The sequence below is a fragment of the Sinocyclocheilus grahami genome, unplaced genomic scaffold (assembly GCF_001515645.1).
Source record: "Sinocyclocheilus grahami isolate Dianchi unplaced genomic scaffold, SAMN03320097.WGS_v1.1 scaffold49.1, whole genome shotgun sequence".
In the NCBI taxonomy this organism is placed as follows: domain Eukaryota; kingdom Metazoa; phylum Chordata; class Actinopteri; order Cypriniformes; family Cyprinidae; genus Sinocyclocheilus; species Sinocyclocheilus grahami.
Genome location: NW_015505228.1, coordinates 1,473,563 through 1,499,487, shown reverse-complemented (window position 1 = coordinate 1,499,487; position 25,925 = coordinate 1,473,563). Strand labels below are relative to the sequence as shown.

At 38.0% G+C, this 25,925-nt stretch overlaps 1 protein-coding gene and 2 long non-coding RNA genes across 4 annotated transcripts; 2 read left to right on the top strand and 1 right to left on the bottom strand.

Annotated features, from left to right (window-relative positions):
* The first annotated feature begins 9,104 nt into the window (after positions 1–9,104).
* LOC107583033 (uncharacterized) lies at positions 9,105–10,983 on the top strand. Of its 2 annotated transcripts, none has more exons than XR_001609007.1 (2): positions 9,105–9,405; positions 10,189–10,983. It is a non-coding gene; the product is annotated as an uncharacterized lncRNA (long non-coding RNA). The 2 variants fall into 2 exon arrangements; XR_001609006.1 differs by having other exon boundaries at positions 9,105–9,413.
* Positions 10,984–15,224: 4,241 nt separating this feature from the next.
* Positions 15,225–21,199, bottom strand: LOC107583031 (apoptosis regulator BAX-like). The gene is made up of 6 exons (XM_016269111.1): positions 21,014–21,199; positions 20,877–20,909; positions 20,449–20,604; positions 16,110–16,242; positions 15,853–15,945; positions 15,225–15,754 (listed from the first exon to the last, which is right to left on the bottom strand). Exons 1-6 carry the CDS (start codon positions 21,046–21,048, stop codon positions 15,605–15,607), a joined length of 600 nt encoding a protein of 199 aa, XP_016124597.1. The 5' UTR covers positions 21,049–21,199; the 3' UTR covers positions 15,225–15,604.
* LOC107583032 (uncharacterized) lies at positions 17,164–19,071 on the top strand. Its single transcript, XR_001609005.1, has 3 exons — positions 17,164–17,891; positions 18,093–18,181; positions 19,037–19,071. It is a non-coding gene; the product is annotated as an uncharacterized lncRNA (long non-coding RNA).
* Positions 21,200–25,925: the final 4,726 nt, after the last annotated feature.

Here is a 25,925-nt window from a genome sequence, read left to right as displayed (position 1 = left end):
CATCTTTTCTTCTCCACATGTTTTTGACTGACCTTGCTGACCCACTGAGCATTTTGCTGTCCAATGGTTATGCATTAACTTTGCAATTTCTAGTATTGTATTAGTTTTGAATATTTCTCATGGGCATTTAATAATTTTTTACTTTCAGTCTGAGTGAAATCTCTTTTTTGGCTCATTTTATATGTAAAAGAAAATCTGCTTAATAATTATGCACACCTGAATATAAGACATTTTTCACTTCCAGCATTCGCCTTCAGCCTTCATGAATAATTATATATCAATTATAAATGATTAAATACAAGATTAATAGTAGTTATTAAGATTGATGTCGTTTGGAATTGGTAAAATGTGCTTGGAAAAAATATGATCAGAATATCAACTTGCATAATAATTATGCATGCACTGTATTTTTCCTCTTCTGCTGTCGTGGTAATGCAAGGAATGTTGTGATTGGTTGTCAAGGCAGCCAATCAGAATTTAGCGAGCACTGAGGGCGGGCATCAGGTGAGCAAACTAGTGAAACGTTGCACGTGCAAAAGAGAAGGTCTGCACACATCCAAAAACTTATTTTAAATGCAAAATAGATTTTCGTGCGCTCTAAATACTTTCTTCTTTGCGAGACAAACATTTTCTCCACAAAACGCACTTTTGCACGCTCAAAATATGATCTTTCGCGCACAGAATTGTGGCAGACATGTAATCCCATAGTTGTCTACTATGTGATGTGCCAGTTCTTCCTTCCATATCCATTCGTGTTGGCTTTTTCCAAAAAAACAGCAATTATCTGAGTCCAGTTCCCCTTCTTAAACAAACAAACAGACTATACAAAGGTAATCTTTGTTTAGCTGTTATTATAACCAAAATTCATATCAATAAGTACAGCTATTTGAAAAAAATTGTCAAAAGAAAAAATTTTATTTCACCCCAAACTTTGGAAATTCGGCCATGATTTATTCTCCTTGTCGTTTCAGACCTGAATTACTTTATTTTCTCTGTGGAGCATAAAAGAAGGTATTTTGAATATGTTTTTGCCTATACAGTGAAAGTCAATGGGGTCCAAAAAACACTGGTCTCCTGTGACTTTCATCATAGAGACAAATACACAGACATTTTTCAAAATGTCTTATATTGTGTTCCACAGAAAAATGAAATTCACGCAGGTTTGGAATGACGTTTACTAAACTTTCGGGATTTAAGTGGCTGGATCACAGTTGTGGAACAACATGTTACAGTAAAGAATGACAGATCATGGTAATTTGCATACTGCATCATCCACAAGATAATACTCAGATTGACCTGCAAGACTGTGTCATGAGATTACGTTCAACACGTATGTTTGTGAGCATATTCAGCATTATCTCTTTAGTGAATTAAGAACGAAAACACACAAATAAATGCAAACTATTTTTAGCAAACTCCCCCTGAAGTTATTTGAAATTTGACCCAAATTATTATTATAGTCCACGAAGATCACTAAGACCTGTAAAGGGAATTTGTAACCAAATTAAACAACACTGGACTTGGTGGGTGAGAAAAGAAGACAACCGAAGCTTTTAAGAAAGTTTGGCCACCCTTACAAAACAAAGCCAGAAATGGATGTGGAAGGAAAGCTTTCAGGCACTTTGGGGTCACGTGAAGCTGTTTTAAGTAAATATTAATCTACTGAAACACACTTCTGTGTAAAAGGAAGACAAATTTGCTGCTAATAATGGAAAGACATCTAGTCTGAAATGCGCGAGCTTCACCTGGCCCACAGTGCTGAGTGAGGCTGCTTTGACTAGACGGAGCTCCTCTGTTGGACTCCATTGCTAGTATCAGAACGCAGAGTGTTCCGTCTGAGACTGGGTCAAACACCTGGATGCTAAACTCTTTACCTCACTACTGGTCTGAGTCAGCCATCAGGTGCTTCATCCACCTGCTCTTTTACACATCTGCTCTTATCTCTCCCTGAAAACTGTATGTGGCTGCGACTAAAGGGAGTTTTTTTTAATACTGCTGTGCCATAACAACAACAATAACAACAAATTGACAAGAAAACTTGATGACATTTCATAACTCTCATTTTCCTGTTTTGTCCTTGTCTCTGCCTCTGTCTGTCCCTGTCTGTCTTTATGTCTGTCTGCTTCGATTGTCATTTACATCCGTTTCATTTTGTCATTCTTTGCTTTAAATTCTGTTTTTTTTACCCTTCCCTTCCTTTCCCCTTTAAAAAAATACCACTTTTGTCATGAATCCAATGTTTTTGTTTGTAAAATGCTTCCATAATAATTCCATTAATCTTTCTCAAATGTATGTAACCTATCCGCTGACCATCCACCGGATTTTTGGGTTTTGTAGCTGCCGGCTACGAGAAGTCCCGCAGCCTCAATAACATCTCGGGGATGACAGGGGCCCCTTTGTGCCTGACCCCCATCACCCCCATCAACAACCCACCCTACGAGCCCTACGATACCCCCGGCCCCCTGCGCCGCTGCCGATCCCCCATACCCTCCATTCTGTAGCACATCTTAGGAAACAACATTGAAATAAGCGGAAAAAAGACACTCACGCACCATCATGCCACAATAGTATTAATAATCACAATAATGATGCTAAGTACTCACACCTCCGCTCCTCCATTGACTGGACAGGGTGGGGGTACCCAGCACTCTTTTAATATGTCATGCCTCGAAGGGAATGGGATGAATTTGTTTAGGGATTTAGAGCTTTAAGTACTAACATTACTTTATCGCATATACTTCAGGCAATACTTCAGACAGGCAACTAAAAACAATTATATGCTGTGACGTCAGCAGATTATGCCTTATTTTTGAAGATGAATAATAATGTAAAAAAAAAAAGAAGCACTGAATATTACTAGGATAAAACTCCTCACTGGTCCATAGACAGCGACGAGCACCCTGTAGGAAATGTACCCCTGTAGCTGAATGACAGTAGTTGGTTTTTCCTCATGTTCCCGCCTGATTGATTGCTGGTTGTATAAAAACGAGACTGATATCCAGCAGGCTTATTCATTGAGTACTAGTCGCTGCGATCAGCTTTGGTACACCATAATAGGCCTTGAAGATCCACTTCATATCAAAGCTTGGAATGATAAAGGTCATAGGTCAACATGCAAGTAGTTAAAGTGCATGCTAGAAAAGACGTCAGGTAGGCAAGAAGAATATAACTAAACTCCCAATCCCCTTTAACTGCTACGAGGATATGAAAATAAACGCACCATATGCTGATTTGAACTTGTAATTAAGCCCTGTGGTAGAGAATTAATGGATCGTTTTGGCTGATTTGACTGTGATGAAGGAGTTTTTGGTGATTCAGGCAATAGAACATGATGAGTGTTATGATTACGATAAACACAAGGACCATCTTTAATCACACTCTGAGCATTTCCTACAGAAACTTTGGTTGTCACTCAATATTTTAACGTATAATTCACACTGTTATTATGATTATGCTCTTTATTTAGGACAATGAAAAAATGCTTAAACCAGTCTTCTGCAATATCGACTATTATGATGACCTCTGACCCTGAGAAGCTGGAGATGAATCCTGCGAACTTTACTATGTGCAACTATTAACTTTAACAACTAACAGAAAGACCGAGAACTGATCATTATTTGAAAAGAGGCTATTTTTATACTAAGCACTTGGACACTGCAATTCGGATCGGGGCTTGGAGTTGCGCGTGGGCGGCTTTGAGTTGACATTTTGGGAGGACAGGATATCGTGCTGGAGATCTACAATTAACGTTTTGGTTTTTGTATTTTGACTCTCTGCATATTCAACACCAAGTACCACGAATTGAAAAGAGCAGTGGTCTGGACAAATTGCGTGGGAAAAAAAATTTTAATAATAAGGAGGAGCCGTTGCTATTAAGGGCCTATAACCTTCTGCACTTTTTCGTGACCCTTTTTAATTTGTATACTAGTGCATGAAGGAACTGTCTTTAAAATATATCCTTTCCTTATTATGGTATTTCCTCATTAATATGAAGACTTATCAAGCTGAACTTCTCTCCTCACTGCATATCCGCATATCCTGGGGCTGAGGGGAACCAGACAGTGGCCTCATAGTTTCCCTACTTATGGGCAAGAATTAGCTGGACGTTTTCATCCTCATCATCACTGGCATTACCATCCCTCGTCATAATCATTTTCTGATTACTGTTATTCCTCTAATTTGAATGCAGTAGAAAATCAGTTCAGTTTGTTTTCTCTTTGGTCCCCTTCTTTCTGTGTTTCTTTAAAAAAAAAAAATTTTTTTTTACCTGCTCTGTCTCTTGGATGCTGGCCTTCGTTCCAATATAAAGGAGGGAACATTGAATGGATGCTGGATTGACCGCGGACAGTAAAAGAAGAAAAAGAAAAGATGACAAAATGAACTCTCTGATATGCAGATATATGAGCCATGATTGTGTCGATCTGCTGCATATTTCAGTGCAATACACACCTCTGGTGAAGATATCTCTGCAATGGCAGCTCACAAAGCTTCTTGTTGTCTTTTTCTCCATGTGAAACAACAGACAACCTGGGGTATAAATGACAAAACTTGATCAGAAAGCAAAGTAGCATTATATATTTAGATGATTTTATTGTCTTGCAACTGAAATATTTTACATACCCATATTTAATCATGTATTCATTTACTTCAAATCATCTGTAATTATTCTTCTGGATTAAGCAACATATTTTTTTATTTTAGAATTTATTTATTTGCATTTAGGTTTTTTTATTTTTATGTCTTTTTGCTATTGCCACATTACTTGTTACACACCTCTTTCCCTCCTCTCTTCTTTTCTGTTTAAAGAAGTTCACTTCTAGAGTGAAGAAAGTCACAGAGGTTGTTGATTACATGGAGCATCTGCATGCCAGCAGCAAACTAATGTGTGACACTGCTTTAATGAGTGAAACACCAATCATCGGTCGGGTGCATGTGCGCTGCACTGCTTTATGTACATGCTTCATGTACATTGAAGGCCTCAGGACAGTGAGCGAGGGCCATCTGGTAAATATATGCTACGCTACATGTGTGCTTTGTGTAACTGGAGTGTTCAGTCACCTTTAAGTGTTTTAGGGAGATTCTCAGATCAGTGTTATGAGTGATTTTTTTTTTGTGGAACTAACAAGTTATTTAGCCATTTAAAGACAAAACGCAGTAACTACACCACAGGATTTTCCTTGAATCTGAGCATAGTTGAGTCAAACCCATCCAACACACAACAGATAATAGTCTTAGGAGAGCTGATTTTTCTCATTTTGTAAATATGCATTTACAGTGTTTTGTCTTTGCATGGCGGTGAGGCAAATTATATAATGTAGATTTTTAATTCCTTTAATAGGTGTATATTAAAAATGTATGTAACAAGGTACCTTGTAAAAGAAACAAATGCAAGTGTGCATTATTTATACACTTAAATTCAGACAAATGATGTGGTACATTTAGAGGGAGAGAAAGAGGAAGACTAAATTGCCGGTATGATTAAAGTCCAGCCAAAACACTGTTTTATTTCTCACCTTGTGTCTCCTCCATGTCCTCTTCCTCCTCTTCATCTCTCTTTTCATTTCCTTTCTGTGTTTTTTAATGCTCTTTATGAGGGTGTATAGTTCAGGTATTAATGATTTGTACAGTTTTGAAGGTTGACTTTGTAATTTCCACATGCATGGATTTCTTTTGCGAGCAATAAGGAAATTATAAGTCTATGTGTTTTGATAAGAAAATGTATTTTAACAGAGGTTTATGTACTTGTTTGTTGATATGAGTGTGTACATATGGATGTGTATATTCATATGCACATGCATATTAATGATTTGCATGAAACAAATGTACAAACTTTTTTTCTGTTGATGTTTTGTTACCAATCTGTCATTTTTGACTTGATTGCTGAGGGGGCGGAGCTTAGTTTTGCATGCTAAGATGCTATTGGGTGGCAGAGACCCTTAGAACTGTTGTATTGAATGTGGGGTTTTGAATGTGCTTTAACTATGTACCTGTTTCTTTTCTTTGTTAGACATCAAAAGCATTGCAGATTGTCATTTTATGATTTATTCTTTTTCATCTTTTCACAGAGAACTATTCTGAAAGCCCAGTGCTTATCAGATATATGCAAAAAGAAGCAGTAACTGTGAACTAAGACTAGAACAGAAAATCCACTTCTTCCTTCACAAATACATTCCCAAATGCACACCTGAGCCCCCGAACCAGTATCAGCTCCCGTACAAGTGCATTTTAGTTTGTATTCTCATCTCATGGCGTCATCAATCTTGTTTAATCATCTTAGTTTTGCATTATTAAAGAGCAGATTAGTTGTTTTTCTCCCCCTTGCTGTTGTGTTAACCTCAGCTCTAGCCCCCGGCCTCTGCTGGTTTTACGGGGATGACGTAGCATTCGCTGTTGTAGATCATTAGCACTCCTTTGTCACTTTAGAGGCTAAGAATACAGATTTTAGCCCTTAATGTTTACCTGTTATATTTAAGATTTAAAAAAAAGATTCTTTAGGCATTTATTTGAACAGACTCAGACCAGAAGGAGTGTTTTCCTGTTCACTAAACTGATCAGAGCAGAGAGAAAGAAGCTAATGCTAAGAAGTCTGCTCACTGCAGCAATGCATGTTTCCACACATTCAAGATAGCTAGCACTTAGCATCCCTAGTGCATTTTGTAGTTTTGCTGTGTGTAGTCTATCTGTTAAGGTGTAGTCAGGGTGAACAGAGTGGATGGGATGGCTCCACTTTTATCCCTTTATTTCAGTTCTGAGGTTACGATGTGGAAGAGACAGGCCTGCCACTAGTTAGCTTAGTTAGCGATTGCCTGGTAAAAGCAGAGGCTGCATGTGATCACGCAGGACAGTGTAAATAATTCTCTGCATGTGGAGTTAACAGCACAGAAACTGAAATCCGTTTGATTCAAATGGAGAGCAGGTCGAGTTCAAACGATTTAGCGACATTATCCAGAATTCTCTCTGTTTCTGACTTACACTGCCCTGTCACTACTCAGGTAAATCTCTTTTTGTTTGTCTATACCAGTGCTTCCAAAATGATGTCATTCGAAACAAAGAGAGATGCAGATGAGAACACCCCGTGTACGCATGCACTTGTGTAAATATGAAATAATCATGTTTGATCCCAACATTCATTCCAAGTCTTCCTTTTCCACAGTGTCCTTCTCGCCCTTCATTTCGTCATTTCATCCGTCACTTTCATTTATTCCCAACTCTTACTGCTTCCAGATAACAACCAAAAAAGCCCGGATGACATTATGAGAAACTGAGGAAAAATAATGAGTGATTTGTTTAAAAAAAAAGAGAACTTTTCAATGACGGTCTGCCATAAGTGGATTACAAAAAAAACCTGTATGTGGAATCAGGACGCAACCAAATTCAGGAAATGAAAGCATGAGGGTCAAATGGACAGATTGTGTGTTTGGGGAACAGAGTTTTGGGAGGATTGTCAACAAATGAAGAAAGGCATCGTGAAATGGAGGACAGTTTGAGGAAGAAAGAAAAAAAGCAAAGAGAGGAGGAAGGGAGCTGAACGCTTCTCAGTGTAAGAATGTGCGTATGGTGTTCACACTGCGTGTTTTCATGTGATGTTTCTGACTGTGTGCTTAGTGTTTTGATTTTCTTTGTGTGACACTTTGTATTCCCGCTCTTCCAATGTTTGGCGCTGTGCTGAAATGGTGCACTCGCTCTCTATTCCCTATGCCAGTTTCACTGTTTGGTAAAATATCAAAATAAGGGCACTTCATGGGGAATAGCGAGTCGTCTTGGGAAGCACCCTTTGTGTGAAGAGGATTAACTGATGTACAATGAGCTTTTGCTTTGTTCTGGTCCATCTTAGAGGGCTGACAAAATCAATCATTGTTAATTGATTCTGTTGATTTTATTGACGTAGGTTTAGAATAAGATTTTGTGGCCCTCAACCACTGGAACTTTTATTCAGCTTCGTGTGTGTTTGTTTTTTGTGTGTGTGATTCCTAGAGTCTTGCATTTGTGTGTTTTCTTTTTGAGCGCATGTTACGATGGGCTTTGCTACGAGTACACTTGGGTTTTTGGTTCGTTTCTTTTTTACATTGGTATTTAGGACTTATGTTCCATGGACATCATTCCAAAACAAACAAAAAGAAAAAATTTCAACTTCTTTAGCTTTGGCTTTCGCAGTTGCGCGGTCTGAAACGGCTGGCATCTGTGAAAGCCTCTAGCAGTGTGTAGCCTATAGCTTTTAATGCATCTGTATTAAGGTGACGCAACGTGTGGCGCGATACTGATTTTTCTGTCCTCCGTTTTCCTATTCCCCTCTCTTTCTGTCTTTCTCTTTTCTTCCCTACAGTGCTGAGCTTCTGAACTGCCCCTTTTCTAAAGCTCCCCAACCGCAAAACCTGTCCAGAGGCAACCCCCAGGGTCACCGCAGGATTAGAGATGGCGAAAGAGAGAAAACGAGAGATGAAAGGAGTGCTTCACTAAACCAACTTGAAGAAAACATTGTAACGCTCATCTCTCCATTACTAATTTTAACCCCCAACGTAGGTGCAATAAACTGACAATATCACGTCCTGGGAGGATGTGGAACACAGGGATCGCTGGCCTTGGAATACGGGTGGAATTCAGCATACAAACTGTAGTATGTCCTGGCTCGACCTGATGGAAATGGATGCAATTTTAAAGTGATGTGAACTATTTTTGTGGGGTGCTCCACCATGATAATTGCACCTGAAAGTGGACAAAAAACCCTCGATCCAGTCTCAGATACACATAATGTGTGGAAAAACACCCATCATGCCCTTCAACGCTATGCAATTCAAACGCTTCAATCGAACAGTTTATCAGCCAAACCTTTTCCGCTCCTTTACCTTTTGGAAATCTTGCACGTGCTTTAAATGAAAATAGACAGCGGCGCCATCGGCCTGCCATTTTCCTATATCATACTGTTTCCCCATTCATCCAATTGGAAATCTCTGTTCAGAGTGTCCTTCTCAGGGCTCACAGAAAGGTGACTTTGTCCACTATGAAGAAAAGAGCGTTAGCCTCTCTCTTTTCTCTCTCTCTTAGTTCAGCTCTCTGCATCTCAGCGTTTCTGTTCCCCTGTAGATGAACTGATAACAACCAAAAAAGCCCGGATGACATTATGAGAAACTGAGGAAAAATAATGAGTGATTTGTTTAAAAAAAAAGAGAACTTTTCAATGACGGTCTGCCATAAGTGGATTACAAAAAAAACCTGTATGTGGAATCAGGACGCAACCAAATTCAGGAAATGAAAGCATGAGGGTCAAATGGACAGATTGTGTGTTTGGGGAACAGAGTTTTGGGAGGATTGTCAACAAATGAAGAAAGGCATCGTGAAATGGAGGACAGTTTGAGGAAGAAAGAAAAAAAGCAAAGAGAGGAGGAAGGGAGCTGAACGCTTCTCAGTGTAAGAATGTGCGTATGGTGTTCACACTGCGTGTTTTCATGTGATGTTTCTGACTGTGTGCTTAGTGTTTTGATTTTCTTTGTGTGACACTTTGTATTCCCGCTCTTCCAATGTTTGGCGCTGTGCTGAAATGGTGCACTCGCTCTCTATTCCCTATGCCAGTTTCACTGTTTGGTAAAATATCAAAATAAGGGCACTTCATGGGGAATAGCGAGTCGTCTTGGGAAGCACCCTTTGTGTGAAGAGGATTAACTGATGTACAATGAGCTTTTGCTTTGTTCTGGTCCATCTTAGAGGGCTGACAAAATCAATCATTGTTAATTGATTCTGTTGATTTTATTGACGTAGGTTTAGAATAAGATTTTGTGGCCCTCAACGACTGGAACTTTTATTCAGCTTCGTGTGTGTTTGTTTTTTGTGTGTGTGATTCCTAGAGTCTTGCATTTGTGTGTTTTCTTTTTGAGCGCATGTTACGATGGGCTTTGCTACGAGTACACTTGGGTTTTTGGTTCGTTTCTTTTTTACATTGGTATTTAGGACTTATGTTCCATGGACATCATTCCAAAACAAACAAAAAGAAAAAATTTCAACTTCTTTAGCTTTGGCTTTCGCAGTTGCGCGGTCTGAAACGGCTGGCATCTGTGAAAGCCTCTAGCAGTGTGTAGCCTATAGCTTTTAATGCATCTGTATTAAGGTGACGCAACGTGTGGCGCGATACTGATTTTTCTGTCCTCCGTTTTCCTATTCCCCTCTCTTTCTGTCTTTCTCTTTTCTTCCCTACAGTGCTGAGCTTCTGAACTGCCCCTTTTCTAAAGCTCCCCAACCGCAAAACCTGTCCAGAGGCAACCCCCAGGGTCACCGCAGGATTAGAGATGGCGAAAGAGAGAAAACGAGAGATGAAAGGAGTGCTTCACTAAACCAACTTGAAGAAAACATTGTAACGCTCATCTCTCCATTACTAATTTTAACCCCCAACGTAGGTGCAATAAACTGACAATATCACGTCCTGGGAGGATGTGGAACACAGGGATCGCTGGCCTTGGAATACGGGTGGAATTCAGCATACAAACTGTAGTATGTCCTGGCTCGACCTGATGGAAATGGATGCAATTTTAAAGTGATGTGAACTATTTTTGTGGGGTGCTCCACCATGATAATTGCACCTGAAAGTGGACAAAAAACCCTCGATCCAGTCTCAGATACACATAATGTGTGGAAAAACACCCATCATGCCCTTCAACGCTATGCAATTCAAACGCTTCAATCGAACAGTTTATCAGCCAAACCTTTTCCGCTCCTTTACCTTTTGGAAATCTTGCACGTGCTTTAAATGAAAATAGACAGCGGCGCCATCGGCCTGCCATTTTCCTATATCATACTGTTTCCCCATTCATCCAATTGGAAATCTCTGTTCAGAGTGTCCTTCTCAGGGCTCACAGAAAGGTGACTTTGTCCACTATGAAGAAAAGAGCGTTAGCCTCTCTCTTTTCTCTCTCTCTTAGTTCAGCTCTCTGCATCTCAGCGTTTCTGTTCCCCTGTAGATGAACTGCATGGCATGAATGAAAAAAAAGAGAGAAAGATAGAGATCATGCTGAGAGGAACAAGAGGAAACCGTAGAAAGGACCGCTCTGTTTGCACAGTACAATATGGGTGACTCTGGATCAGTGGATGGAGTCACGTTCCTCACCTTCATGTGGGGAACAGAAAATACAACATAAGTGCATGATACCTGTTGAAGGACAGAGGGGTGTTTAAGTGGACTGGGTGAACTTTGAACAAAAGCTTAAAAAAAAGAAAATTAAAAAATGCATTTTTCTCACTTTGTTTACCAGCATGAATAAACTGCATGACTTCTGCAAGCCCTGAACCCCAAATTAGAGGGCTTGAAATCCCTAAACGCCGAAATCAAATGGAAACAATAAAAGTTTATGCTAAATGCTTCTAAATTTAGAAAAAAAAGATTATATTTAAAAAATAATAAAAAAAGAGAGGCTCTATATTTTGTTTTTGAATAATAAAAAAAAAGAATAATGTAAAAATATATAGGATTGCAAGATTCACACAGTTTTGTTGGGTAAAAGATTAACAAACCCTGTAACTGAGTGATGAGACAAACTCCTTCAACTACTACTGCTCCCTCAATGGCTTCAAGTGACATTCCTTCCCTTCTCTTTGTCCACTGTTTCACCCTTTACTTGAACTTTCCTGGCTCTCTGCTCTGCCCTTCGCAGTCTCCCTCAGTCATGGCAGCCTCCAGTAGTGGCACGACAGCTCCTCTGGAGACCTCCGACACCTACAGGGCTCTTTTCTTTTGACGGTTATGGGTCTGAAGAGCAAGGTGGAAGGGGATTTTAAGGCTGTGGGTGAAGTTTTCTTTTTAAGTTGAATCCTGATGGAAAGTTTTGGCTTAATTTGCGATGCTTGTTCTATTTTATTTCATTCACATTCCATGGGTAAATCAAAGCTTTATCCATCGAAAGTGAGCCTGCATCCGCTTAATATCAGTCTAGAGAATATTAGCGTTGTGTGAACTGCTGAGTCACGAGACCCTGAGCACTTACAAAGCACTATTATTCAATCAGGAAGCCATAATGTAAGAGTAGCGCCACAATATGAGCTCAAAGGTGCTCAGGAGACCGTGCTGAGAACTTTTGTAGTTCTTAAGTTGTGTTGAGTTTGTTTAAAATGTTGACATTTTATTCTGTAGTTCATTTTCTGGTGGTACAGAGCATTGCAAGGTTTTGACAAGATTTTGTTACAATCATTTAATATTTGTTTTATTTTGAAAGTTTCGAGATTTGCATATGCTGAGCACCCACTAAAACCAGCCATGCCATACCAAAATGGACATCCTTATTAACTTAGCAGCAGATTTCTGATATTTGCATCAGTATTAGCATTATCCTGTGTGAGAGGAGGCCATGATTCCAGCAGTGTCACTTTTAAATCATAGATTACACGTGTGAGTAACTGTTTGACTGTTTGTTTAAAACTTTTAGTGTCTTCTTCAACAACATACCAAGCATTGGTTACTTTACAAAAGTCGGTTAGTCTGGTTAGGTGTTGTTTACGTTGATTTAAAGAGTCATTTGCTGTCTTGAAACACCAAGACTGTGTTCTGTCAGCGCTCTTCGTTCAGAATCAGATGTAAGCTTACTTTAGTAACTACCTATGCAACACCTAAGCAAGACCTTAGCAGCTCACACACACACATGCCATGTGCTCAGGCCAGCTGGCTGGTGTCTGTTTACCAGTGCTGTGTGTCCAGGGAGGGAAAATGACACAGATGCAGCTCCATCACCACAAGAGCCAGCATTGTCTGCTGACTGTGTAGTTTTACTTCATATGTTAGCAGCTGGTCCAAGTATCTTGAAGGTGTGACAGATGTGTGCAGCTGTAGTAGCCATGTCGCTTTCCTCAGTGGTGCACTGAATTCCCTCTCTCTTCTCGATTAATACATCAATACATTTTATGTTTTACTGCATGCTTCACGGTGCAGGAAGACACTCATGCACTTTAGAGTTAACATATATGTTTATATGTAAGCATATACTCATCTCAGAGGGTTTGTAGGACATTAAAATGTTTTATATGTGCTACTCAGTTCCAGATTGCATTTGCTGACTGGTTAAGATGATGTGTACCTCTCTGGTCGTTCATAAATCCGATTGGATGTTGTTTTGGAGCAATAATGATAGAGGGCCACCTTTTCCTCATTGTTGTTATTAGGAATTGGGGGACATGTTCATCTCATCCCTAATAAAAAATCCAGTGTGCCTGAAACTGTTCCCTGAATATGTACGCAAACCGGCCACATCAATTGAAAATGTTCTCTCTGTAAATGCTTCCCATGAGAGTTTGTCTTGGCGTGAATGAGACCGCAACCCCTCCAGATGGCTGACAGCTCAACATACCTTTACTTGAAACCCAAATACAAAACATATCAGAGAGGAGCAGAACAAAGCCAGAATCAGTCTTCACGCTTTCTCAACTTCCTGTTTGCATCCCCTCTCTCCTCTCATCTGTCCCCTCTCCTTCTCTATTTTTGAGGAAGAAGCTTTTTTGCATCCCTTGTTCTTGTATTTTTCTATCATATTGTTTGAAGTTGACTTATATTGCATGCATGGAATACAATGAGGACATAACTTGTGAATAATTTGTGAGTGGCCAGAATGAGGTAACCAACTCTTTCACCTGGGCTCTCTACTCTGCGACTTCTCTTTCTGAGACAATTAAGAGAGGAAGAAAGAGCATATATTGTTTCTGGTTTATCTCACATTCATTTTTCTTCAAAATGTGGCCATGCCAAATATAAGTTATGGCTATACACTAGCCATTCCGAAAGTGTTTCATTTACATATTTATATATTGTTTTTAAGATGATATTTATCTGTATATATCTGTAGTGAATATTCATCAGAGCTTCCACAGACTCAGAGCTGAACAGATGCAGCAGATGTCGACAAAACAGCCTGCAGGAACTCAGTTTTCACTGCATGTGTCTGTGCATTTATTCTACTATAGTTTGACCCAATATGCACTACCTGTCCTTTTCTACTTTAGTTACTTAATGTAGCTTGTTTAAAGGGGGAATTCATTGCACTATCACAGCTAATGGAGCTGCTGTGTCTACTGCTGAGCGCAAGCCTAACCATACACCCCCCTAAATTAAGAAACAGGGACAGAGAGAGTTAGAAAGAGAGGCCAGTGAGAAAGAGAAGGTTCCTAAAAGAAATGGATGAGTTCTATGCTACTAAGATTGATGCTGGATAAAATTTTATTGTCATACAAAAAAATGGAGAAAAAAAATATCAAGAACTGTATAAAATATATTTCAATGGAATGTTTATTATTTACCTTTTATATTTTTGAAATGTATAAAGAAAAAAATTAATAAACTGTAATAATTTAACTGAGTTTGTGAAATTGTGAAAAATGTTATATTACTAAAAGTATGGAAGTTTGAACGTGAATGCTAACCTACCTGATCAAATCTTCTTCATTACAGATAGGAAAAAAAATAAAAACAATTAGAAAAATGAAATCCAATTTAAAAAGAAAACGTTATCAAAAAGTCAATAAAAATGTTAAAAGCTCATGCCAAAATTTTCAATATGTGTCCTGTGTGATTCTTCAAATGTTTTTTGTGATTTCTCCATGTTACTCTGGGATCCAAGAGCGCATTTACAGTACAATTAGTGTGCTTGCCTTTTTTTAAACACTTCTGGTTTTACGTATTCAATTAATTTTTTCAATGCTAGCATTTTAGAATAAATGTAATTGCATGCTATTTAAAGGATTAGTTCACTTCCAGAACAGAAATTTCCTCACCCCCAATGTCATCCAAGATGTTCATGTCTTTCTTTCTTCAGTTGAAAAGAAATTCAGTTTTTTGAGGAAAACATTGGATTATTCTCCATATAGTGGACTTCAATGAGAGCCCTTCAAGGGTTGCCGTTTCAGTGCAGTTTCAAAGGGCTCTACACGATCCCAGCTGAGGAATAATGGTCTTATCTAGTGAAACGATTACAAATTAAAATGTATATACTTTTTAACCACAAATGCTCGTCTTGATTTTCCTGTACCTTCATGGGGGGAAGGACTTTATTTAATGCAGGCCCTTCCTATTGGGCTTTCTTAATCTACATTATTGAGAAAGTCAAGAATTTAATTGTAAATAAATATAACAATATCATTTTTGTATGTTATATTTCTAGTACATTTTTTGTCTAGTTAGAGGCTTGTTTATAAAGTATTGTGTTTATGCACTGACCCACAACAAATCCATTAAAAGAGTTTGTTTTATTAAAAGAGTCTGACAACAGAATGCATGGAGTTAAAACAATGGTACAAGTGAAAATGAGGTAGAGGGTAATAACAATGTCACTAAAATGACAGTGACCAGTCCTCCTGGCACAGATCTAGGATATTTCAAATCTTGCTGGTTATTGCTATACTGTACGTCCCATTCTGGATGTGATGAATTGTAAGTGCCCTCATTCTTCATCTTTGTCACATGGACTCAGAGGTGAAAGAAAAATCACAATATTTCACACCCTTTCTCACTTTGCATAATATTCCCAAGCAGCCTACTTTTCTCCTATATTTGGTCACCAAACTATCTTTGTTTTGGTCTGTAGCATGTGTAAATCCCAGCATTCCTCCTTTTCTCACTTTATCCGTCCTCCACTGACCCTCCTCAGGCACCTCTCTTTAGTCTCCAGACGATGAGACCACCCAGCAGTGCTCCACCGAGGAAGATGACTCCAGAAGAAAGGGAGATCGGGCTGGATGAGGAACTAAAATCTAGCTCAAAAGAGGAACGAGCCAAAGAATAGATACTGTTGACCTGCAAGTTTTTAAAAGGGTTAATCAATAAATATTTCTGATGTCTTTTCAATGCTATGATGTCTTAATACAAGTGCTGTCATGTTTATCATATCATACCCATCCTCCCCTATTGCAGATCCAGTTCTGTAGGTAATCCCTGAAGTAATCCAGTGTCCAAAACACAATGTCTGGGGCTGAATTTGCAAGAATCTATCCATGAACAACAAAAAACAAGCGTACATACATCAAAGTGCAACCTCAGATAATTAATTTTTGTTTGGGCACTGAAACACAAAAATGTTTTAATGTATCCAGTACTGTTATAATTTTATACTGTGTTTTTGACTCAAAGAAAGAAAACAAGCACTGCATACCTTTGCAGCTGTTTTCCCAATAACACAGATCAGAGTAATAATTTTCCCCCAGGTGATGCAATCAACAAACACTTTTTCTACAAGGCTCTGGAAACTCTGTGTATCCGCCACACGTGCAAACCCATCAACCATGCTGAAATTAAACAATAAAACAAAACATTATCCTGACACCCGCTTCCATATAAGTATTCCCTTACGAAAATTAGCCATGGTTTTACTACAAATCAAACCAAAAAAACATGGTTACTAGTTAAACCATGGTAACCACAAATTGACCATGGTTTGGCTACACTAACCATAGTTTAACCATGGTATTTGTAGTAAAACTGTGGCTATACAAATGGTAATCAATAAGCCAAAACCCATGGTTACTACACTTTTACTACAATAAAACCATGGTTAATTTTTGTAAGGGTTTTTAAAGGGGTCCTGTTATGCGTTTTCACGTTTTCAACTTTAGTTAGTCTGTAATGTTGCTGTTTGAGCATAAAAAAAGATCTGCAAAGTTACAAAGCTCAAAGTCCACTTCAAAAGGAGATATTTTATTTAACAGAAATCACTTTTCAAAAACTACAACGAACGACTCGTTTGGACTACAACGCATATTTTCCGGGATATCACAAATATCGACGAATGGGACGAGACCTGGTTGAGCTGCACTAGAGAAGGCAACGAGTGCAATAGTATGTTCCTTCACAACCGGAGGCTGCAGTTTCAGGACTGCAGTTCTAGGACCCTATGCTTTTGTAACAGCGCCACCTACCGAATTGGATCACTAAAGATGGATGACATGGAGAGCAATCAGAGTGAGTAACTTTTATTTTATAACCTTAAAACGATGCAAAGTTTACGTAACGTTAGCCAACGTGAGAACTACTAAGAAATAATAATCAATTCCCGATTGCTAGTTTTATTGATTATTACGATGTTCTTAATTCGTGGCCATGATTTAATTAACTAAGCTAAACCTTGTTGACATAATGACTACAATAAGTAAATCTAGCCAGCACATTAATTAAACTTAAAAAGATGATAAAAGCATGTTGATGTGTCAGATTTATCTGTAGCTTACTGTATTAGTGTGAAAACTTGTTTATTACTCATTGTTTTAGCATATTAGTTAAGGATAAATCATCTTTCTTAATTAAACTGGGCTCATTGATTGGTTGCACCACAATATGTGTTATTAGCCAGTCCTTTTGACAGTACTTTAGATTAATCTTGTTGATGTTTGAAAGGCATGGTCAGTGGTTTGCCTTCTGGACTGATGAGGCCAGAAACTTGCTCCAAGCAACTCTTCAGCCAGTGTACAGAGTGCTATCTCAGAGGAGATCCACATCCAGGCTGTCGATGAGCACACTGCAGAGCTAAAGAGACTGCTGGACCTCATTGGGAAGATACGGGGATCTGAGGAGCATTTAGTGGTACTTAAACAATGTTCACATTTAATCATCATTACAAACAAACTCATAGTAAGTGCCTTAATTAGGAATAACATTAACAATATCTTTTAACTATGCTGCAAATTATTGTATCTTTATCTTAAATGTATCAATTTCCTTAAAATAACAGTTTTTGCACCATGGTTTGCCCATAGGGTGTACTCAACGGGAAGCCCTCTAAGTGGTCTCATAAGCTAACCTCCGCCCGAGTGTCTGTCTACCTCGACGGTGAGGAACAACTGTCCTGTTTGCCTATCTGAGAGGAGTGCTGCATAGGACACCAACACAACTGAGCTTCACAGATGAAGTGCAGATGTATGCCGGACCATGTAATGTGTTTGTGAGTGTCCTGCTCCTGCACTTACAAAATCTACTGTATAAACTGCAAGCTGGTGCTACTCGTGTATGGACCAATGTATAATGGCTTGCTGTTCAGTAAAGCAAGCCATTATACATAATAGTGTATATATATATATATATATATATATATATAATAGTATACTACTATAATAGTATACTTAAATTAACTGTTTTTTCACAGGCCATCATATATGCCCTGGCTGTCCTACGGAATTTCTCATTGCAGGAGGCTGAGCAGGTCTTCCTTTCTGGTCCAGATTATCATTACAGGTCAGAGTAGAATATTAATTATTTGCACCTTTTGTTACTGATATTTATGTTAACCCAACAGTGATTGTTCTCTCATAACTGTTTCAGTGAAGTGGAAAATTTTAATAGAAGGATTGACAGTAACACTTTCTATGAAGTCTGTATTTATAATACATTATAAGGTTATTCTTAAAGCATTATAAGGAATGAATAATGCATTATAAGAAACCTTATAATATGTTGCATCATCTTATAAATAATCGTAAGAACAGTTTTAATGTATTATAATACTTATTTATGGTAAAGTGTATGATGATTTATAACACACAATGAACACATTGCATCCACTTAAGTTACAATGGATTATATTTCTCATAGTTATAATGGATTATAGGTCTCATATCTTGCCATTGTTTAAGATCTGCACAATAACTTGGTACATCTTATTTGTGTTTTTACTGTAAAATAACAAATACAAAGTCTTCATGAAAACATTCCAAAATGCTTTAATGTGGTCTTATTATTATTAAGTGCTCTTTGTCTGCTTTAAGTGAAGTAACGTCACTGTACTTAAAGTAGACAAAGACCACTTATAAATAATATTTTTTCTCAAACAGCCATAAGATCTGATATCAGATCAGATGAATGTGTACACATTTGCTTTGAACTATTTTTATTGTAATATCAATTTGATTATCTTGATGGTAGCCTTTAGACAACTGTTGATAAGTAACTGTATGCTAAATATCTGCTAACACTTTTTTTGATGGTTCCCCAACAGATATTCTACTCACTATAAGCAACTTTGCAAGTACACATTTTAAAGCAAATGTTTCTTATTTAATTCTCCCTCTCTCTCTTTTTTATCTCTCTCAGGAGTTGAAGCCTACAGCCTTTCTGTCCATGCAGCAACTGATGGAAAAGGGGGTCTTTTTTATGATGTTGTATTATGTGTTATTGCAAAAATGAGTATATACAGTATATAATAATATATATTCTTGAATCATTCTTGAGTCTTATGTCTTGCCTCTCTACAAACTTTTAAATATCTGGCTGTAATTTAGTGAGTGCAAATGCTGATTTAATTTGATTCCATCTTTATTATACCTGATAATGAGCTAGTTAAACTTAAGGGGGCTAATCAATATACAGTATATTTCAAGAAACTAAGACTTAAGGTACTCCACTTTTTCAGTTGTTTAAAGACTGAAATACATTTTTCATTTATATTTTAAGTGTAAATTCATTTAAATGTAAAATTGTTAACTCAAAGCAGGTATTACACACTTTGTAATTAACATCTGATGTATTTATAAATCAAAAATCACAATTGAAATAAAAATGTACAACATGTACAAACATTACTACAAACTAAACCACCAGGGTCCTAGAAATGCGATCCTGAAACTGCAGCCTCCGCTATATTATCCAATTCGGTAGATGGTGCTGTTACAAAAGCATAGGGTCCTAGAACTGCGGCCTCCGGTTGTGCAGGAACACCCTTCTCAACGAGTGTTATCACTATGTCAGAGACACGCTAGCTTTCCCAAGGCAGACGAACTTACAGTGTTTACAATCATCTGGGTTAAAAATCATGCTCAAACTGATTTGATTTTGACGCAATATTTACACTGAAGCTCGCAGGCGGCTATGGTAAGAGCCACGACATTTCCCGACCAGGTGGCGAGTGCTGCCAATCACAACACACACTGGCCCAGCTAACCAATCACAGCACACACTGGCCCAGCTAACCAATCACAGCACACACCGGCCCAGCTAACCAATCACAACATACACCGGCCCAGCTAACCAATCACAACACACACTGGCCCAGCTACCCAATCACAGCACATTTCGTATTTCAGAAGGCGGGCCTTCATTTGAAACAGGAACTATTTGAGTCGTTCATGCCAGACTGGGGAGAGAGGTGTTGTAATAATGTAAAATATGTGAAAAATAATGTTTTTCGAACAACCTAGTATGAGAGCCTGTTCTAGTATACCCCCAAAACAAAATCAAGACTTTGCAAAAGAGCATAATAGGACCCCTTTAAAAGTATTGCAACTTTGTCACATTTTCACTTTATCGTAATTGCGACGGTCAATTTTGACTTTATATGAAATTGCCACTTTAGTTTTCATAATTGTGATTTATGTCTCACAACTTAAACTACTTCACATCACATTCATAGGCCTATATTTGCTTCGGGGCGTAAAAAGGTATTTCCATAATTGTTACATACAGCAATACAATACACTCGCATACCAAAAAGACCTTTCGATACTAACTTATTGAACTTTATATCCCGATCTATAATGTCGCCGATGTCTCTAGTGAAGTTAGCCACCTGGTCCAGGAGCTGCTCCCGCTCAGCACTCATTAGCTGCGGTTCTGGAAGAGACGGTGCACATGTTCCCGCTCTCTGTATCTGGTCCTTCACTGATCTGAGAACATTATTAGGCTGCTATGAAACCATCCTTGATTTCAGTTCTAAAGAAACGAAACTAATGGCAACCTAAAAACTTCATTCAGCTATTTAATGCACATGAAATAGAACAACGAATAACACTGATATGACAATCCAGGTATCTGTTGGTTGTAAAGTGACATTACTGGTTATTTTTCTATGAAAAATTATGTTGTTCAACATTGTAAAACATTTTTAGGCCTATTTAACACGTTTTAAGTATGATGTTGACAAATATGTGAAACTTACCTAAGTACAAGATTCTTTGAAAACTCGTAATCTTAAAAAAATAAAAATAATAAAAAATTTACTATACTGAATTTTGTGATAGTTTACGTTAAGAAGTAATGGTAAAGGCTGGTTTCCTACTTAAAGTCTGATCGTCTGATGCCATGAGCGCTTCGCTTTTTTCTGTCTTCATCCTTGGTCCCACGACAGGTTTTGACTGCCACTTAAACCACAATGAAACTGTAGCCTATGTGTAGGCTTTTACATCAATGAGACGCCTGAACTTCTAGTTTATTAAGTCCTGCTTACTGTCTATACTGTTAAAAAAATTGTCAGTTCCGCATATTTACTGCCATCGTCACAGTAGCTTGAGTAAGATGAAAAGTGAAACAAGATCCCAGCAAACATGCCCGCACAGGCCCACTGCGGGTTTTCTGTGGGACAGTGTGGGCAGAGCAAACCCACACTAAACCCACGTGGGCCCCCTGTGGGTTAGCCCATGCGGGCCCACAGCGGTTTTGCCCTTTTGGGCCCCCATGATGTTTTTTTCCCACAGTGGGCTTGCCCACAAGAAACCCACTCGGGGTCCCCTGTGGGTTAGCCCATGTGGGCCCCATGGCAGTTTGGTCATTTAGGGCCCTATGAGGATTGACCAACTGTGGGCTTGCCCACAAAAAAAACACCCGGGGCCCCTTGTTTTTTTTTTGTTTTTTTTTATCTACATGAAAATAATAGATAATAAAATAGATTTCTGTGACAATGACAGTAAAATGAAAACAATAAATTGTCCATAACAAAAAATAATGTGTGTACTGTGTATATTTATTATGTATATAAAAATACACACGCATGTATATATTTAAGAAAAATGTTGTTTTTATATTAAATATATTTATACATAATATAAATAAATGTTTGTATTTATATATACATAATAAATATGCACAGTACACACATTATGTAAACAAAACTTTTATTTTGGATGCGATTAATGGCGATTAATAGTTTGACAGCACTAATATATATACTGTATATTGAACTGTTCTGGAACAGTGTTGTAAATACAACTTAACCACTGATTTCTAGTCGTGTCTTCTTTTGGAAGGCCAAACAAAGTAGTTTCGCTTTCACAACGAAACACAGTGTCTTCACAGCATGGCGGCAGCAACAATACTACAGCGAGAATAACAGTTACGCCTTCTTTCTTTGCGTGAACATTTAGGCGGTGTTACGCAAATCTTCCCACATCATGACGTAGACATGTGGGGGTGTGTTAGAACAAGCCGTTTTAGGAGGACGTGGTTGACTCTTAACTTTAATAAAGAATATCTCTTTGGGTTTGAGACTTTAATTTTTGTTAAAGTAAGAATCTTATCTATTCACAGCTTGTAACACTCCAAAGAGAAAGGAAAACTTGAAATCGCATCATATGACCCCTTTAACAATGTTTGTCTTCTCTCTTTTGAGTATTGATTGCCATCTAGTCCTGATTGCAGAGTTAAGCTCCAGCCCCAATCATGTACTGCTGAAGCAGCTGATCAAGGTCTTCAGGATTACCACAAACTTCCAGGCAGGTGTGTGGACAGGCTGGAGATAAACTCATGTTGGTCCTCCAGGACACCACTGTTGTAAGTGATCAACCTAGCAGTCATCCTGCATCTCTTCTCAAAGGTGTCTAAAATACATTTTAATTTGTATTGATATATGCAATATTTCACTGAAATTCATTGATTTTCCCTCTTTTTCTCCATTTGGTTTGTGTCAGATGCAGATAAAGAGCCACCAGGAACAGGTCACTGCATCTTTTGTCATGTAAGTACATTTAAATTTATTTAAAGCTGCATATTCATTCATCAAGTTAAAGTCATTAGTAATTCCTAAAAGGGCCCGTTTTTCCAAAAATGAAAGTTCTGTCATCATTTACTCACTCCTTGTTGTTTCAAACCTGTATTACTTACAATAATAAGCCATTTTCATCTGTGACGCAGCTGTCCTCTTGGGACACATAACGTAAGTTTATAAAGTTTATAAAAACGGTTATATTGCCTGAATATAACTTAACCTTGTGTTAAAACCATTTTTAATTATGTACTCAATGCCTTGTTGCTGAAAAGGAAAAAATGAACACAGCACACATATTGGATATGTTAGATTTGCCTACAACAGAGTCAACGTGTTTAGAACTGAAATTTGAAAATGTTGTATATGAATTATGTCTTTCATTCACTGTTTTCCCTTAATCTCACTCAACCACTGCTTTCTCATTGTCTCATTTAGTCATGCAGTTCATTCACACTCTTTGTCATTCTGTGTATCTCTGCCATCAATAAAGCAAACATTTATTTTTAACATTAAAAAAATTTCCACAAAAAATATTAGTGCCCTGGGAGACTTCCTGAGGTAGAAACTTGGGTTTTGTTTAGGTTTTTTATTTCATATTTACATTTTAATTGTTAATTGTTGTTCTAAAATGGAAACTTCTATTAAAGTGGCTCCGTAACGTAACGTAAGAGACTTGGGACGGTGGAAGGAGCAGAAGAACCAGAAGATCAGAGATCAGGCAGAGCTCTACTGGTGCCAGAGCATGTGAGCGGAGCGGAGCAGTAATATTTTCTTAAGAGCGCCTTTCTGAAGATTCCGCTCTGCTCCGCTCTGTAACAGAAAGTTAAGAATGAGCAGGGAGAAGAAACTGAGAGGGAGTGCGGGGAGACTGTTAAAGTTAGTAAAGATTCATATTGGAATCTGAAGCGGCACATTGCCAGAAAGCACGAGGATGTGCTACGCAAACATGGTGCAGCAAAAGGTGAGCTAGTTACATACCATAATAAATGAATAAACAGGTAGGCTAAGGTTATATTCGGTTGTACGGAGCCCCGATCATGACATGCAGACAAAATCATGGCCACGAATTTAGAATAGGCTAGTTCTCTTTTATGCTAGGACTACATTATGACCACGAATTAAGAATTATTTTTTTCATTTAGTCTAAATGATGGCCACGAATTAAGTATTCGTTTTCTTGTTTAGGCTTAGCTGCCACGAATTCATTCGTTCGTTCCCTAGTTTTAGTAGGCCTAAATCGTGGAACGAATTATGATATTTCGTAATTACTTATTAAAATCATTATTGCTTAAAATTAATAAATAATAAAATTAATTTTAAAAAAATAAAACCTGCTGACGTTGTAGAAACGAATTGTAAATTCGAATTATATTCGGAGCTCCGTTAAATAATCTCAGTTAAACTGTAGACTTAAGCTAACACACAGCTGTATATAGACCTAAATACAGAACTACAGAGTACAGAAGATATTAAGCCTACACCACTTAGGCCTATTAAAAAAAAACTGACCCGAACCAATATGATTGTTCAGTGCCTGTCTAGCGATGTATGTTTATGCTTAAATATAATTAAATAAAGGATTATTAATTCCAAAACATCTCTCGCATGTTATTATGTGTGGTGAGTTTGTTCACGTGATTCATATTTCACACTTCAGAACTTCCGTTAAGGGAACATAGTGAGCAACGATGCTCCCTGGATTTTACGGTGCATTGTGGGACTTTTCAGGGAGCGAACATTTCAGTGCACTGATAGAATTTTGTGATTGAGACAGCCCTTAAAATGGTCGACTCCCTGATCAGTTTCCTGACTACTTAACTAGGGAGCTGATTGAGACGCACTGAGAATGTGTCTGACGGTTAAAAACATCTTAAATGCCAATGATCTGTTTGCAGACAAGCAAAGGGGGAAAATATTACATAGATCTAAATAGTAACAATTATTATTTACTAACCAACATTACAAACATGTTACCAATATAAAATTGTGGTAAAGGATCATAAATTTAATGTCTTAAGACAGTGAAGACTGGCTGCTGCATGATGCACTTTAATTGATCTAAACCCAAATAATCTGAAGGTGTAGGTCAGTTTGTCACAAAATATACTTACAAAGTATAATATACAAAAAAAATATACTAAAAAGAGCCTTTGGGGTGGTGTTCAGCGGCTGTTGAGACAAGCATAGGGGAGAAAAAGAGAAGAATAAAAAACATGGCAGAACGTGAGAGATTGCAGAAATAAAAATGTATTCCGTTTTTTTTAATTGCTCATTATTGACTAACTTAAACATGGCAAATCAGAGATGCAGGATGCTAGACTGTGTTGTGAAGTAGCTATTCCCTTAATGTTTTTCTTAAGACAGTGAAGACTGGATGCTGCACAATGTTGCTGCAACTGATCTAAACTCAAATAATGTGAAGGTGTCGGTCAGTTAGTGACAAAATATACTTACAAAGCCAAAGACGATGTGAAAAATGGCTCTGAAAAGAGCCTTTGGGGGTGGTGTTCAGCAGCTGTTGAGACACAAGCAGAAGGGAGAAAAATAAAAATCCATGGCAGAACATGTGAGAGATTGCACAAATAAAAACTGTATTCAGATTTTTCTTTAATTGATCATTATTGACTAACTTAAACATGGCAAATCAGAGATGCAGGATGCTGTGTTGTGAAGTAGCTATTCCCGTAATGTTTTTCTTAAGACAGTGAACGTTAACATAACATGGGGGATGCTTTTACCCAATACTTTTTTGTTTTATTTTTTAAACATTACTGTGTGTAAAGCCCAAAGTATATTTCGTTATTACGCATACGCTTAGTCGAATGCACAGCCTTGCAAAGCAGTGTTTCCCCTGCCATTATATTAGGGGGGTGGCCCGTCCCCCTTGAAGGTCAAGTTAATTTTATTTTCTATAGTGCCAGATCACAACAGAAGTCATTTAAGGTTTCCTTTCCTATAGAACAGGTCTATACCTCGTTCTTTTATTTAAAAAACTAAATAGCCCTATGTTATTTATCTTATTTACACGACGGCATATCATTTCTGTCTCTACATGGTCGTGCGTTTACAATTCTCCTCTGCTCTCTCTATCGCGCACTATCCCGATGTGCGCGCATAGAGACACACACACATAGTACGGCAGTTCGACACGACAGTTCTCCACACTCGGTTCAGCATGCACTTGCACCGCAGTTCATCTAATATCTGACGAAGCTTATGCATATAATA

Excerpts from the sequence above, each read along its gene's own strand:
- LOC107583031 (XM_016269111.1), bottom strand. The coding sequence starts at position 21,048 with ATGAAGACAGAAAAAAGCGAAGCGCTCATGGCATC. Across the intron at positions 20,605-20,876 it reads TCAAAGAATCTTGTACTTAG|ATCAGTGAAGGACCAGATAC; the intron begins GTAAGTTTCACA and ends TAATGTTCTCAG. Across the intron at positions 15,946-16,109 it reads TTGGGAAAACAGCTGCAAAG|ATTCTTGCAAATTCAGCCCC; the intron begins GTATGCAGTGCT and ends GTTCATGGATAG.